This window comes from Podarcis pityusensis (assembly GCF_964106645.2).
Source record: "Podarcis pityusensis genome assembly, chromosome: 10".
In the NCBI taxonomy this organism is placed as follows: domain Eukaryota; kingdom Metazoa; phylum Chordata; class Lepidosauria; order Squamata; family Lacertidae; genus Podarcis; species Podarcis pityusensis.
This window is the reverse complement of record NC_138035.1, coordinates 15814387-15830654: the sequence shown is the minus strand read 5'-3', so window position 1 is coordinate 15830654 and position 16268 is coordinate 15814387. Positions and strand designations below refer to the sequence as shown.

At 48.1% G+C, this 16268-nt stretch overlaps 2 protein-coding genes across 5 annotated transcripts in view; one reads left to right on the top strand and one right to left on the bottom strand.

Annotated features, from left to right (window-relative positions):
* LOC308486264 (1-phosphatidylinositol 4,5-bisphosphate phosphodiesterase zeta-1-like) overlaps positions 1–6819 on the bottom strand; it is a 49198-nt gene extending 42379 nt beyond the window's left edge. The window contains exon 1 of the mRNA XM_081022874.1: positions 6632–6819. Coding sequence (XP_080879000.1) covers positions 6632–6642 — 11 coding nt within the window. The 5' untranslated portion in view covers positions 6643–6819. The remainder of the gene's footprint in view (positions 1–6631) is intronic.
* A 263-nt stretch (positions 6820–7082) lies between these two features.
* Positions 7083–13601, top strand: CAPZA3 (capping actin protein of muscle Z-line subunit alpha 3). 4 transcript variants are annotated; one of them, XM_081024182.1, is made up of 2 exons: positions 7083–7181; positions 12640–13601. In XM_081024182.1, exon 2 carries the CDS (start codon positions 12670–12672, stop codon positions 13492–13494), a length of 825 nt encoding a protein of 274 aa, XP_080880308.1. In that variant the 5' UTR covers positions 7083–7181; positions 12640–12669; the 3' UTR covers positions 13495–13601. The 4 variants fall into 4 exon arrangements, with proteins under 4 accessions (XP_080880308.1, XP_080880306.1, XP_080880307.1 ...); XM_081024180.1 differs by lacking the exon at positions 7083–7181 and adding an exon at positions 8752–8853; XM_081024181.1 differs by lacking the exon at positions 7083–7181 and adding an exon at positions 8780–8929.
* Positions 13602–16268: the final 2667 nt, after the last annotated feature.

The following is a 16268-nucleotide window of genomic DNA, read 5'->3' as shown; positions in this document are numbered from 1 at the left end:
GACTGCTGCCTTTTGGATCCTATTGTTCTAGGACCAATCAGACTGCTACAGTTTGGATCCTATTCAACTCAGTACATAACACCCCTCCCCTCTAAGTTCCAGTCCTGCCCGGGAGGTCGCATTCATAGTCCTCAAGGTATGCCGGCGGCCTACGTGTGCGTTGTGGCCTGGGGTGTTCCCTGGTCCGGGCTCCGGGTTCTGGCTCGTGTTCCAAGGATGCTGGCTGTGATGCGGCTGTTTGGTCTGGTGCAACCGGCTCGCTCAGTCGTGGTTCTGGTTCCGGTGTCCTTTCGGCCTCACGGGTCCTCTCTGTATTTACTGATTCTGCCTCTCCTGCTGGCCCCTCCTGCTCTATGGGCCTCACTGCCCCGCTGTTCCCTTGGGACTCCTCTGACCTGTCCTCCTCCTGGTTTTCTCCCGGGAATCGTCGCCGTATCTGGTCGCAGTGGCGGCGCCAGCATTGCCCCCCATCCGTTAGCACCTCGTACGACACGGGGCCAGTGACCCTGGTGATTGTGGCGGGTACCCATGCTGGGCCTGCCCCAAAATTCTTTGCGTACACTGGGTCCTGGGCCTCGAAGGTCCGGGGGTTCCTGCCTTCCCCCACCACTACCTCATCCTGAGCTCTATCGGGGTGAAGGCGGTCCAATCTGATTGCAAGGCGCCGACCCATTAGTAGTTCAGCGGGGCTCCGGCCAGTCGTTGAGCTGGGGGTGCTGTGCTGTGCTAGAAGGAATGTGGCAAGGCGGTACTCCCAGTCCCCTTGCGTCATGCGGCGAAGGGTGTCCTTGGTGGTCCGCACCATGCGTTCTGCTTGGCCATTGGTGGCAGGGTGGAACGGCGCCGAACGGATGTGGCGGATGGCGTTCTGCGCTGTGAAGGTTTGGAATTCTCCTGACGTAAATGCAGTCCCGTTGTCTGAGACGAGAGTGTCAGGGAGCCCGTGGGTTGCAAACAGCCTGCGTAGTACCCGGATGGCTGCGGACGTGGAAGTGGACGGTACCAGTGCGACTTCCAGCCATTTGGTGTAGGAGTCCACCACTATGAAGAATGTTTTCCCCTGAAAGGGGCCAGCGAAATCCACATGCAGGCGTGACCATGGTGCTCGGGCGGACTCCCAGGACTGGACTGGGGCCCTTGGGGGGTCTGGGCGGGATTCTTGGCAGGCCTGGCAGTGTTTGACCCAGGCCTCTATCTCTCCATCGATCCCCGGCCACCACACATAACTCCTGGCAAGGGCCTTCATTCTTACTACCCCTGGATGTGTCTCGTGTAGGGCTGTGAGGACCCTTTTGCAGAGGGGCTGGGGAACAACGACTCTGCTTCCCCATAACAGGCACCCCTTGTGGGCCGACAGTTCATGTTTGCGGGTTGTGTAGCCGGCGAATTCTGGCCCGGGGCTGCTGCTGGGCCATCCCCTCCACACCCAGTCCAGGACCCGGGAGATGACCCTATCTTTCTTGGAATGGTGTGCAACTTCTTGTGCCTGAATGGGGCGGTCGGGAAGCAGCTCCAGGCTCATAACCTCTTGTGCAGGTGCTGGGTCAGGGCCTGTTTCCGGTAGTGGTAGCCTGCTGAGGGCGTCCGCATGGCCCATCGCCTTCCCAGGTCGGTGAATCAGTGCATACTGGTAGCTGGCAAGGAAAATTGACCACCTGAGGACGCGAGGAGACAGCACTTGGGGGGTCTGCTTTTCGGGGGCAAACAAGCCAAGCAACGGCTTGTGGTCAGTCACCACGGTGAAGGGCCGCCCGTACAAGAAATCATGGAATTTTTTTACTCCCTTTACGATTGCCAGACCCTCCTTGTCGATTTGCGAGTAGTTCCGCTCGGTTGTGTTGAGTGTCTGGGAAAAGTACGCCACCGGTACCTCTCTTCCATCCGGGAGTTGGTGCCCCAGGACAGCTCCAATGCCATAGGGTGAGGCGTCGCATGCTAGCACCACCGGCAGCCTCTCGTCGAAGTGTGCCAAGACCGAGTTTGAGACAAGCAAGTCCTTGACTGCCTGGAATGCGGCCTCCTGGCGCTGGCCCCACACCCAAGGGGCCCGCTTGTCCAGGAGTCTGTGTAGGGGCTCCGCTACCGCCGCCTTGTGGGGAAGGAAGGAATGGTAAAAGTTCAATAGTCCCAAGAAGGCCTGAAGTTCAGTCTTGCTCTTGGGCGCTGGGGCATCACAAATGGCCCGTACCTTGTCCCCAGTCGGGTGGACCCCTTCTGCGTCCACCATAAATCCCAGAAAGTCCACCTGAGGCACTCCTAGTAGACATTTTTCCCGCTTCACCTTGAGACCCGCCGTCTGGAAACGGTGCAGAACGGTGCGGAGGCGGTCCTCAAACTCCTCTGGTGTGGGGCCGGCAATCAACACATCATCGAAGAAGGGGGTGACGCCAGGAATCCCTTTAAGGAGAGAGTCCATTATATTCTGGAATATGCCTGGTGCCACGCTGACACCGAATTGCAGCCGCTTTACCCTGAACGCTCCTCTGTGCGTCACAATCGTCTGTGCCTCTGCTGTGGCCTCATCTACTGGCAGCTGTTGATATGCTTGGGCCAAGTCCAGCTTGCCAAAAATTTTCGACCCAGCCAGGGTGGCAAGGACATGGCTGACCACTGGCACTGGGTATGCGTGGGCCGTGAGGGCCTTGTTTATGGTACATTTGTAGTCTGCGCAGATGCGGACCGAACCATTAGGCTTGACGGGTGTGACGATTGGGGTTTCCCAGGGAGCATTAGGCACCGGCTCCAGCACTCCTTGCTCTACGAGTCGGTCCAATTCCTCGTCTATACGGGGTTTCAAGGCGAACGGGACCCGGCGGGCCTTGAGCCTGACCGGTCGTACTGCGGGGTCAAGCTGTAGCGCAATGGGGGGGCCCGTATACTGTCCCAATTTCCCATCGAAAACCCCTGGAAATTCCTTGCATATGGCGTCCACGTCCACTTGTAAGCTAGTGTGGTTCACCCCGGTGACAGCTAGCCCCAGTGGTCCAAACCATGCCAATCCCAGTAAGCTAATGTAGGGGCCCTTGACCACAAGCAAGTCCAGTTGCCGCGTCCGCCCTCGGTATTGCACCCTGAAGGTCCCCACCCCCATTGTGGGGACCTTACGTTTCTGGAAGTCCCGGAGGGTGAATGGGGCCGGCCTGAGTTTGGGACCCCCAGTGGGACACAGTTTCCTTAAGGTCCTTGCCGAGATTATGGATAGAGTTGAACCCGTGTCAAGCTCCATGCGGCATGGGGCCCCCTCTATCTGTACCTCTACATAAATTTTCTCTACGTTGGGGTGGGGCAACTGGTATACCTGGAAGTCCGTGAGCTCCGTCGAGTTGCCTTGGTGCGTTGGGCCCCGGGACCTGGGGCTCTTGGATTGGTCATCTGATGCCTGGTGTCGGGTGGGCCGAGCCCGACACACCCGGGCGATGTGTCCCGATTTTCTGCACTGCCTGCACTCTGCGTTGCGGAAACGGCAGGTCCTCCTCTCGTGACTCTCCCCGCAGCTTGCGCAGTTCCCTCCTTCTCGTCGAGGCAGCTGTGGTCTGTGCGCTGCTTGAGTGCGCTGCTGTACTCGGTGCACCTCCTCCCTGTCGGATCCTGAGTCGTCGGTGAGGTCTTCATGGTGGACCCTCGGTTGGGATGGCAGGCTCGGCCGTGCCTCTTGGGTCGACCTCTCGGCAGCTTCTGTTGCCAGGGCCTCCTCCAGAGCGACCTGGAACGTTAGGTCCTTCTTAGCGTAGAGGCGTCGTTGCAGCTTCTCATCCTTCAGGCCACCGACGAGGCGGTCACGAAGCATGTTCTCCAGCTCTGAGAAGTTGCAGAACCGGGCGGCTTGGCGGAGAGAGGTCACAAACCCAGTTATGGTTTCCCCAGGGGCTTGCCGCTTTGCGTAGAAGGCATTTCGACGAGCCACCACTGAGGGCTGCGGCGAAAAGTGCCCCTTCAGCTGTTCCATTATTGTTTTGTATGGAACAGTAGCGACGTCTTCAGGCGCAAGGAGAGCCCGGGCGATTTCAAACGTCTCCTCTCCGCAGACGCTGAAGAATATCGCCCTCTTCTTGGCGTCTTCTTCGTCGGTGACCCCTTTGGCTTCTAGGAGGAAGGTGAAACGGGAGGCGTACGCTTCCCAGTCTCCAGATGCTGGGTTGAATGGCGAGAAGCTGCTGTTGGCTGCCATTCTGAGTTCCTTGTGCCCCGGAGCTGAAGCCTGGATACACGGTGCGAGGCAGCGGTGCGGCAGTTGGCGGTGCTGCGGTGCTGTGTGTGGCAGTCAGCTCAGCGGGATCCCACCTTCGTCGCCAGTGAAATATACTCAGAGTCGCAAAGTGATTTCATGCTCTTTATTCAGCTCATAGTGGTGAGGAGGAATGAATGAATGTCCCCTCACAGTATCTGCTTTATATACATTATTTACACAATGGGCTGCACATGATTGGCTAATTCTGGAATTCTACTGTAAGCCAATCAGGTTGTGGATTCACTTCTATCTGGAGCAGGATTGGGTGGTTCCTGCCAACCAATCATACTGCTGCATTGTTCTAGGACCAATCAGACTGCTGCATTCTGAATCCTATTGTTCTAGGACCAATCAGACTGCTGCCTTTTGGATCCTATTGTTCTAGGACCAATCAGACTGCTACAGTTTGGATCCTATTCAACTCAGTACATAACACCGGCAAAGGATCCCTGCAAGAGGAAATTGTTCCTTTCATGGGAGAGGTGACAAATTCTCCCCTTCTATAAACATAGTGTTCCACGTGCGTTGAAACAGGGAACCATTCCGTAGACTAGAAACAACACATTTCTGTACAAGTAGATGAGACTTCAGTGTATGAAAGAAAAGAACTGTACAATAGAAAGCTGGTAATAAGGGAAAGCTGGCGAAGGAGGGGAGGTCATTTTGGAGAGTCACTTTGCTTTGCGGCTGGCATTGTCCCCCGAAAGGGAACTGGGCTCAAGTGCTTACTGTGTACTTGCATCTGGGCATCTTAGTAATGTAACTGTGGAGAAGGAACTCACAGCTTTGGTTCTCCCTTTGTTTAAAGAAAATGTGGGAGGAGGATGTTTGTGAGTCACTTACCTGCAGGTGATTGGAAATTTATAAAGAGATTGGGTTATTTACCTGCCCTTCACCCTAAAGTCATAGGTGGCTGCTGCTGCTGCTTCTTCTTACTACGCCACCTTATTCCCAGTCTAGGACTCAAGGTGGCTTAATTCAAATGCCAAGTTAAAAAATGGTATAAAACAATTTACCATATTTTTCGCTCTATAAGATGCACCAGACCACAAGACGCACCTAGTTTTTGGAGGAGGAAAACAAGAAAAAAAATATTCTGAATCTCAGAAGCCAGAACAGCAAGAGGGATCGCTGCGCAGTGAAAGCAGCAATCCCTCTTGCTGTTCTGGCTTCTGGGATAGCTGCCCAGCCTGCATTCGCTCCATAAGACGCACACACATTTCCCCTTAATTTTTAGGAGGGAAAAAGTGAGTCTTATAGAGCAAAATATACGGTACATTTTACAATCACAGAAAAAACGTGGATCCTAAAAATTTACCAGGTTAAAGGGAACTGCTACTAGGATTCCACTGCATGCTTGTGGAATCTCTCCCACTGGAGACGTCCTCCTTTGGGTACCCGTCATAGTCTTCAACATTAATATACTATATTATCATTCTGCTGACCAGGCAACTTATTAAATGCCATGTGTGGGAGGAGGTAGCTTGTGACAGGTTAAGTTCTGGGGAAGGGGCACATTATCTGTTTGAAGGAAGCAGGGAGTGGGCTTTACTGAGGAAGCAGGGAGCAGCATCCCTCAGGCAGGCACCCCCAAACTTGGCCCTCCTGATGTTTTGGGACTACAATTCCCATCCTCCCTGACCACTGGCCCTGTTAGCTAGGGATGATGGGAGTTGTAGTCCCAAAACATCTGGAGGGCAAAATTTGGGGGTGCTTGCCTCAAGGTCTCATGGCAGGGGTGTATGGACAGCTAATCCTACTTGTGTTCTCCCATAAATTGTTCATTTATGCTTGTTCTTTTTTAAAGGAAAAAAAATGCACAGAGTGATTGACATGTTTCCCAGGTGTTCCAAGAGAGGTTAGTTGGGAAGCAGGGTGCAAAGCTCATGATGATCTACAGTAAGCCTGCAATTTACCCCCAGGGATCGCGCCGAAAGCCAAAATCGCATCTAGTCAAAGACATGCTGGGTGCAATGGCGGGTGGCATCACCAAAGTCTTTAAAAAAAATTAAAAAATTCTACTCCGCGCCTAAAGCTGAACGCACCCAAGTTGAATGTGCATAAAGTTGCTGGCTTACTGAATTTATTCTCTGTTTATGTCTGGGGAGCAGGGTGCCAACTTGAGTAAAATATTGGGGGGGGGGGGTAAACCCTAGCCAGCATAGTTGACCACATGAAGCAGCAAATGCACACTATTTGAATAATGCTCCGTCAAAGATTTGGGGGGGGGGGGGTGTCAAAGGAACCTCAGACCCTAGGAGTTGGTTCCTATGCTGGGGGGCGTCTGCTGAGGACCCCAAGGAGAACCTCTTCCCTCATCTCTCCATGGGGGCTTCTCGCCCCCTGATTCCACGACGGGGTGGGCGAAGTGGCTCCCTTCCCGCGCCCCTGGAGGAAGGATATTTATTCTCCATGGTGCTGCTGGTGGTGGTCCTGCCTCCTCCGCCTACTCTTCGCGCCTGTTCCTTACTGCGATGGTCTCAGCAGCTCCCAGCGCGGCATAGCCCGCCTACCCGCCCGCCCGAAGGTCTTCCAGGCTTCTGCCCGGAGGCGCGACCGCCCTCGCCGGTGTCCGCGAGGCGATGGAGGCGCGGGGGCGGGCGCGGTGCCTCCCCACGGGCGCGCAGCTGGGGAGCTCCCTGACGTCACACAATGGGCCGCGTCACACTCGGCTCCCGACGTCACCGACGTCATAACAGCGCAGGCCGTTGCCAACGAAACGCCGCGGCTTGCATTTTCTTTCTCTCCCCCGATTGGCCCTTTCCGGACCCCCCCCCCCCCCCGTAGCGCACATACAAACAAAAGTGTCAGTCTCCTCCTCAGGGAGCAGCTGAAAAGCAAGCCAGAAAACAGACAAACACGTTGTATACAGTTTTCTCGTATACCATTCGCGCTTTGTCAAGCTGGAGCTTACAATACATTGCATGGAGGGGGTTGTCTGAGCACGTGCAGAGTGCGTTTCCTTCAGATGCTTTGATTTTTGCATCTTTGTTGCATTTTGATATTTTGTCTTCAGTACCCGTTTCCCTTCTCTCTCCTTTCAGTAGCCCTTTATTGCCATATCTTGTGTGTGTGTATGTTTTGTTGTTGCTTTTTTGAGGGGGCAGGCAGCAAAAAAGGTATGGAAATAAATATTAATCATAACCAATTCCTGCATACAACCTGGTGATGCCCACAGGCTTGGGCACAGGAGACCAGCTTGCAGTCCCAAAGCAGAGGATGTGATGTGGACTAACCTAGATATGATCTACATATTTTTAGCACGTTTTGAAAAAATTCCACTTCTCTTCTTCCGTTCACCCCATTTTATCGTGACAAGAAACCTTCAATGCACGTTAGGCTGAGAAGCGGCCTCTTGTCCAGGGTCACTTAGTGAACGTTGCAGCTGAGTGGAGGATTTGAAACCAGGTTTCCCTCCAACAAGTGCCAACATAGGCCACTTACATAAATACATACTGGCTCTCAAATACTTATGCCTACAAGTCTTCTCTCAGTCCCTTCTCCAAGTAGGGCATAATTTCATAAATCTGTACTATGTCTCATCACTAGTCTTCCCCCCCCCCCTTCAAACTGAAAAGACCCATGTTTGTAAGATTTTCCTCTATGACAAATTCTGTGACAATATCTTTTTTTGGTACGCTGTCTGCTGATAATGTTTTTCTGGCTTTTTTTTTTTTTTAATGCGGCTATTTATTTGCCTTGTTGTTTAATTTGTTGTGACATTTATAAACCAGCATGATTATGATTTCCCATGGAAATACAGGGTATTCATTTTGAAAGAAAGATAGATGCCCCAATTCCTTTACAATTTTGGCCACCCTTCTAACATAGTTTGCAAAAGCAGGATTTTCGTAAGCACTTCGATACCTGTGAAATAAGCAGGAAGTCACATGAATTGCTAATCCTGCCAGATGAACTGTAAGAACACTGTATTCAACAGACGCAAATTAAATGGTTTTAGCCAGGATTAAAAGCTCTTGATAATAATCATCATCATTATTATTTGAATACACCAATTGCTTTGCTACCCTTATTGCATTTGTCCTCACAACAGCCCAAGCATTTTACAGATCAGACTATAAAGAAGTGGTTTGCTCAAGACACTAAGGTGTCCATGGAGGAACAGGATTTAAACTCGGCGCTAAGAAAAATACTCCATCTACTTTGCTGTGCAAACATTGTTGCCCTCCTGCCTCCTAGACACAGAATTCCAGGGACCCTTAACAAACTACAGTTCCAAGGATTCTCCATGGCTGTTAAAGTCAGGCATAGGCAAACTTGGCCCTCCAGATGTTTTGGGACTACAACTCCCATCATCCCTAGCTAACAGGACCAGTGGTCAGCGATGATGGGAGTTGTAGTCCCAAAACATCTGGAGGGCCAAGTTTGCCTATGCCTGGTTAAAGTGGTATAAAACGCAGTGCTGTAGACTATGTAAACCAGCTGCTTCCCCCTGTGACCTCTATGTTGCTGACATCACAATAGAGGTGGCCAGATTTTGACTTTAGAGGCAGGATCAGGTGATAGTTGCATGGAAGACCCAGACCAGGACAAAAAACGTAATACTTGTGAACTCCACCTTCTCCCAGAATTTAGTCTGTTACCTGACCACAGTTGTCAGTATGGTACTAATACTACTCCCAATCTTTGGGCTATGGGGGCAGGCAGAAAATAAGACTATGGTCCAAAAGTCAACCACTGGTCAGTTTCCAGGGCTGGTTTTTCCATTTGCTGAACTGCTTGGATTCTTTTGACAAATGTTGGGTTAAGCAGAACCAAGTGAGACATGCAATGTAAAGTTGCGAAGTGCGGTGCTCCTGTTCAGTATTCTTTTTCAACCAAGAGTCAGCCTTCTGTGGCAACTGAATATAGTCGATCCTTGTTATTTGTTTCGTTGTTGATGTTTTAGGGAGTGGCCTCCTTGGGATATTTACCCACTAAATATATATTTTCCCTGCATCTGAAATCCCCAAAAGATGCTGATACCTCCCTGTTGTTTTTCAGTAACCTCATTTTAGTTACATACCTGTCATAAGTTAGCACCCAAGTTTGCTGTTCATTATTTATTATTATTATTTAATACATTTATATACCACCTTTTCCTCCAAGGGGCTCAAGGTGGTGTACATGGTTTAGATGTACTTCACAACAAAAGTACATACTCTGGGCATCTTGACAATTAAGGTATAATCTCTGTTAAATGATCCTGAGCATATAGGTAAATTTAAAACACATCGGGGAACGCTTGTTTAATAGTTGTTCGCTGAGCAAACTTCTTTTGAACTTGAGCGCTGCAGAGCACCATTATAGGAACAGCCTGGGGCAGATGCCTCTGAACGGTTTGTTAATCCAATTTCTATATAAGTGGGAGTACTTTTGTAAGAGGTAACAAACATTGACCAATTTCTGGCCCAATCCTATGATCCAGGGGTGTGAAATCTGTGATCCTTCAGGTGCTACTGGACTGCAACTCCCATCATCCCTGACGATTGTCTGTGCTGGCTTGGACTGATGGAGTTGGAGTCCAAAAACATCTGAAAGCCACAGGTTCCAGCTATACATGTTTACTCAGGAAAATAAGTTCCACTGAGTTCAATGTTAAGTGTACATAGCATTGTGATCTATAGTGTCCATTCTGAATTCAGATGGTCAGTAGATCTGGATAACCTACATTCAGCCATTGTAGTTACAATTTCACTGTCAAGTTGAATGATCTGTCAAATTATACTTCACGGCACTGTACAACATGTTACAGTAAGGTAAAGACAGGTCCATTAGGTCCAGTCGTGACCGACTCTGGGGTTGCGGTGCTCATCTCGCTTTATTGGCCGAGGGAGCCGGTGTACAGCTTCTGGGTCATGTGGCCAGCATGACTAAGCCGCTTCTGGCAAACCAGAGCAGCGCACGGAAACGCCGTTTACCTTCCTGCCAGAGCGGTACCTATTTACCTACTTGCACTTTGATGTGTTTTCGAACTGCTAGGTTGGCAGGAGCAGGGACCGAGCAACGGGAGCTCACCCCATCACGGGGATTCAAACCGCCGACATTCTGATTGGCAAGTCCTAGGCTCTGTGGTTTAACCCACAGCGCCACCCACGTCCCTTAACATGTTACAGTAGAACAGCCTAAAATGTTTTAAGGATCTAGTGCAATAGCCCATAATATCAATGGCATAGCAGCAACACTACTGCTATCAAATAGGATGGTGTCACTACACTGTGGTTGCATGCATCTCTTTCCTGAACCCTAACACATCACAGAACTGGGGAAATCCAGGGCGTGTCCACAGGAGAGCTTTATTTAGCTGCTGATCCACTTCCCTTCCATTTGAATTAGACAGGAGTAGTCCAAAAACACATGCATTTGAATTTGCATATGAGGAGCAACCAGTGCCGGATTTACGTATAAGCTAAACAAGCTATAGCTTAGGGCCCCACTCTCTTGGGGGTCCCCGAAAAAATTAAAGGGAAAAAATTGATATACATTTCCAAAATATAAGTTAAAAACAAATAACGCCTACATACAGCAACAGTGTTTTGTGTTGTGTAGGCTCCTATGAAGTAAGAAATGGGTCCTGCCTGATACCCGGCTCCCTAAAATATCACTGGTTTGCTCCTTTCTAACAGTGACAATTTGTTGTTGACAAAGGACAGCTGGACATATAATGGGCCCCATTACCTTCAGTAGTTTAGGGCCTCATCAAACCTAAATCCGGCCCTGGGAGCAACTTTGGTCTTTCCTGTTCATACCAGTAGGCGTTTCCTTTTGTGTTGGTCCCTGATGGGGCATGCACACAAATAACTGCACACACACCTTGGGAGAGGGAACAACCCTCTCAGGAAGTGTACAAAAGCACACAGTCATACAACTGTAAATTTTCACCACTCACTTTTGCAGTTTTCTGGTTTTGTGCAAATATGAGATAATTTTAAAAATCTATCCAAGCTTTACTAGGGAGTGCACTGAGCCCAACTGTATAAGAATTGAAAGCCGTTGTCAATTCTCAGCATGCACTTTTTAGATAGCTGTGCAATATCTGGTGCAGAAATTTGTTATGTGGTTTGTTTGTGTCGTTTTCTAGTTTTGTGCAAATGTGAGGGATCAAAACAAATATATATGCATAAAGCTGTGCTTTATTCAGGAGCACACTGGAAACTGTTATGAGCACAGGCTGAAAAGAAAAGAGATCACTGAGGAAGTAGCAGACATGGAAAAGGGATTAGCAGAAAGTGATCATTGATCCAGGCACCCCAAAACGCCTAAAACAAATAATCTGCAACCATGAGTGGAGCATCTTGGAACCTAATTCCCCCCAAATTATTGGATTATACCCGTATGCAGTAAACCCAATTTTACAAAGGGAAAGTATAAAATCTCTGGTCTGGGCAAGTCCCCAGAGTGTAATCGCTGATAAGCCCATATATATATGGCAGGCCAAAGATGAGACGGAGTGGAATGAAATGGCTCACTTAAGACAGAACATTAATGCCACTGAAGCACCAAAGAGACAGCAGCATTTGTGCCCAGTAACTTGTAGTTAGTAGACTGATGGGATGTGATTGCAACTGGCATCAGACATAGTAGATGGGAACTGCCTTGCATTACTTGAGTAAGATATCATTAGGAACAGGGTGGCAAGTTCAAAAATCCTATTCAATCTTGCAGCCAAATATTCTCCAATGTGAGTAGAAAGCAATGACTGTTTAATATATTTCATGGTTTGTATGTTTTGTATGAATGTGTATGAATTGTTTGTATGAATCTACTGCTAAAGTATTAAAAAGGTAATGAAATAACTAATAGATATACAGTGGTACCTCAGGTTAAGAACAGTTTCAGGTTAAGAACAGACCTCCAGAACCAATTAAGTTCTTAACCCGAGGTACCACTGTATACCTGTTAGTTATTTCATTACTTTTTAATACTTTAGCAGTAGATTCCAGTCTTCTAGATCAGGCATAGGCAAACTCGGCCCTCCAGATGTTTTGGGACTACAACTCCCATCATCCCTAGCTAACAAGACCAGTGGTCAGGGGTGATGGGAATTGTAGTCCCAAAACATCTGGAGGGCTGAATTTGCCTATGCCTGTTATAGATCTTTTCATTATCATATTTGTTGTGTTCAGAACAAATTGCTCTGATTTTCACAGCGACTATTTTAGGCTGAAAATTCTGTATTAAACTAAAGCCCTCAGCTGGTTCTAGTTTGTGTTTAGATAAAGCTTTGAAGATGAAGATTAGAAAAAGCTCAAGAGCACAAATGTTTGGTACTGTTTTGCCAATGATATTAAGCCAACATTTTAGTGCTGATTTTTTTTTTTTTTTTGAAGAGCAAACAATATTTTTCTTTAGACATTTAAAAGAGCTGGTGTTTATTCTCCCCTCCCTCTCCTCTCATTTTGATTGCATAGGTAGCTTTATCACTCCAAAGGCAAACCGTGATGTCTAATGAATGTGAATTATCTGAGGAGGAGAAAACAAATGTCATCTGCAGCTTGCTTCAACAGGCTCCCCCAGGCGAGTACAGGAATGTTTTTGAAGACCTCCGCATTCTGGCTCACGACGATCATCTCATGAGGTACGAGGCCGCTCAGGTGTGTGCCAATCACACCAGGAAAAACTTCACAGCTGTGCGTGTAAAAGGGGAGAATGCTCTCGTGACTCGCTACAACGATCTTGGAGGAAACCGCTTCTTTGATCCGCAGATCAAACTTTCCTTCAGGTTTGATCACCTGACCAAAAGAGTTGATAAAGTTTTGCTTTATCACAGCGTCAGGAAAGATCGTGCAGAGTTATGGAGGGAAACACTCAACATCATTTTGGAGTCCTACATGAGGAGACACTTCCTTTCAGGAGACTGCCGTGTCTACAAAAAAATGATCGGGAGCAACCCCTTCTTCGTGGTCTGCCTTGAAGGCCATCGGCACGATGATATCTGCAATGCCGTTTGGAAATCTGAGTGGACTGTCGCTTTTGCACCGCCAACAGCACAGGTCGCAGGAAAAATTGATCTGCAGGCTCACTATTTCAAGAAAGCTAACCTCCACTGGACAGCAAGCAAAGATGTTAGAGAGTCCATATACATAACTGGCCGTGTCCAGTTTGCTATAGAGTTTGTGAAATTAGTTGAAGCCGAAGAGAGCAAATTCCAGACTGATTTGGTGGAAAGGCTCCAGAAGTTGTCGGATAAAATATGGAGAGCACTGCGCAGACCGCTCCCAGTCACTCGTACTGTCATCAACTGGGATAAACTGCTGACTAGTTAGAGGAGAGAGGTGAAGGCATCCTGAAGTGATGTCCCATTATGCTTGCCGAAGTGTCTTGTGTGAATGAAATATTGGCCAAATAAAACAACAATCGCTGAGTACATTCACATTGATTCCCTTGATTTATTGCCTGATAGTTCATGGGAATGCAGAGTCCTTTGGCAGAATGAATAGTACGCAGGTCAGTAGTGTCTCACCAGGAGTTATTTCATTCCATTCCTCATGTGCTGGGCAAAGTACCAGCATCCGTTGCAAAATAAGGTTTTGTCCTTTAATATGAAAAGGAAGATGAAGAGCGGAACCACGAAACAGAGAGAAGCCCTATACTGCATATGTACGTCTCAAAATACTATTTCTCTTTAAACAACCAAAAGTTTGTGAGCCTCAGCTGGTTCTTTGGAGAAAACTAGGGAGCTAGATTCATTTCTTGCTCCCATATTTCTGAATATACTTGGATGGTTGGTCATCCTAAGAACTTCCCTCTTTCTCCTTTTCCATATGATGCAGAGTAGCTTGCTTGAGCTGACTGGGTTTTGCATTATTTCCACTCTATGTACCAAATAATTTACATTTATTAAATGGATTAAGAAATAAGGACAGCTCTGGAGAGGACTTTGACCCAGTGCAGGGGTGCTAGAGATAAATCTTGGGCCCAGTATACCTGAAGGCAGGTCTCCACCCCCATTATTCAGCCTGGACACAGAGCTCCAACTCTGAGGGCCTTCTGGTGGTTCCCTCCCTGCGAGAAGCCAAGTTTCAGGGAACCAGGCAGAGGGCCTTCTCTGTAGTCACACCTGCCCTGTGGAATGCCCTCCCATCAGATGTCAAGAAAATAAACAACTATCTGACTTTTAGAAGACATTTGAAGGCAGCCCTGTTTAGGGAAGTTTTTAATGTTTGACATTTTATCGTGTTTTTAATTTCTGATTAGGGATGCGGGTGGTGCTGTGGGTTAAACCACAGAGCCTAGGACTTGCCGATCAGAAGGTTGGCGGTTCGAATCCCCACGATGGGGTGAGCTTCCGTTGCTCGGTCCCTGCTCCTGCCAACCTAGCAGTTCGAAAGCACGTCAAAGTGCAAGTAGGTAAATAGGTACCGCTCCGGTGGGAAGATAAACGGTGTTTCCGTGCGCTGCTCTGGTCCGCCAGAAGTGGCTTAGTCATGCTGGCCACATGACCCGGAAGCTGTACACCGGCTCCCTCGGCAAATAAAGCGAGATGAGCCCCACAACCCCAGAGTCAGCCACGACTGGACCTAATGGTCAGGGGTCCTTTTCCTTTAATTTCTGATGAGAACAACCCAGAGTGGCTGGGGAAACCCCGTCAGATGGGCGGGGTATAAATAAAATGATGATGATGACGATGATGATGATGATGATGCGATCATAAAAGCCTGCTGGATCAGGCCAATCTGCCATCTGGTCCAGGATCCTGACCACTCAGTGGCCAATCAGATGCCTGTGGGAAACCCACAAGCAGCATTTGAGAACAAGACCACTCTCCCCTCCTGTGGTTTTCAGCAGCTGGTATTCAGAATCATTACTACCTCCAAGTGTGTTCGTGGGTTCTAGTGTTGTGAGAGGAAGAAATACCTTTCTCTGTGTCATGCATAGTTTTATAAACTTCTATCATAAGAAAAAAGCTGATATCCCTGATATGCTAGCCTTCTAAGAACACGGACTGATTGATTGATTGATTGATTGACTGAAATATTCACACTTCCACTTTCAGTCTTCTATGGTGTAATTCAGGCCCCACAGTGAGAACTAGGCTGTTATCAAGTTGCTTTAAGGACATGCTTTGCAGCCCATCATGAAAAGCTCAGGAATATTTCTGAGAGCCATTAGCATTCAGCTGAACGCTGCCCAGTTAGACAAAGAAAAGTGATACCTGAAGGGGGAACAGTGTAATATGAACATTGTCTTAGACAATTGAATTATTTATTCATTAAGATTTCTTTCCCCACTGGCACTTCTGCTACATTTGCTGAAATGTTTGCCTTGGAGAATATGTGCATAAGGGAAGTCACTAAGTGCACAGAGTAGGCCACTAATCACGAGGATATTATAATGAGTTTTTCATGGTCCATTGTCATTTAGTTATCTTCATGGAATTACTACCCTCTCTTTGCAAACGGTTCCCATTAGCACGAACATTTAAGAGACATACATATTTATTTCCTGGCATGCAATTTCAAAGGTGGCAATCCTTTCTGGTGCAATGGGCAATCTTCTGGACAGGATTATTATGCATCTAGGCAGATTTAGACACGGGTCAAATTCCATTCCCAGGTATTTGGCAGCGGATCAGGCTAAAGTAGAAAGCGTTGCATCCATGCTGCACCAGCAGAATTCTGCTCACACAATTCTCCTCCTTCCTTGCACATCTTCAACATTTGCTTTGAAAGGTCTCACAAGCCTCCAAACCCTATAAAGAGATACAACATACATATGAGGTCCCCAGTCCCCCCCCCCCCCCAGTATAGAACCTTTGTGTTCCATAGCCAAATCCTAGATGAATGAAAATATTAGTTTCGCAATCAGTGGCAGACACTAATTCTGAGTGGTCAAAACTGTAGACTAATCATTATGATTATTCCCCGCCTCTCACCCTGAGGTGATCCCAGGGCGGATTACAACACAAGCAATACAAATAAATAACCACACATAGGCAATGAAAGTCAAACATTAACAATTATAAGGTATGAGGTCTCAGAAATACTTTTCAGCAGTTGAAAGCTGAGTAAAGATGGATCTAGAACAGTGATGGTGGAGA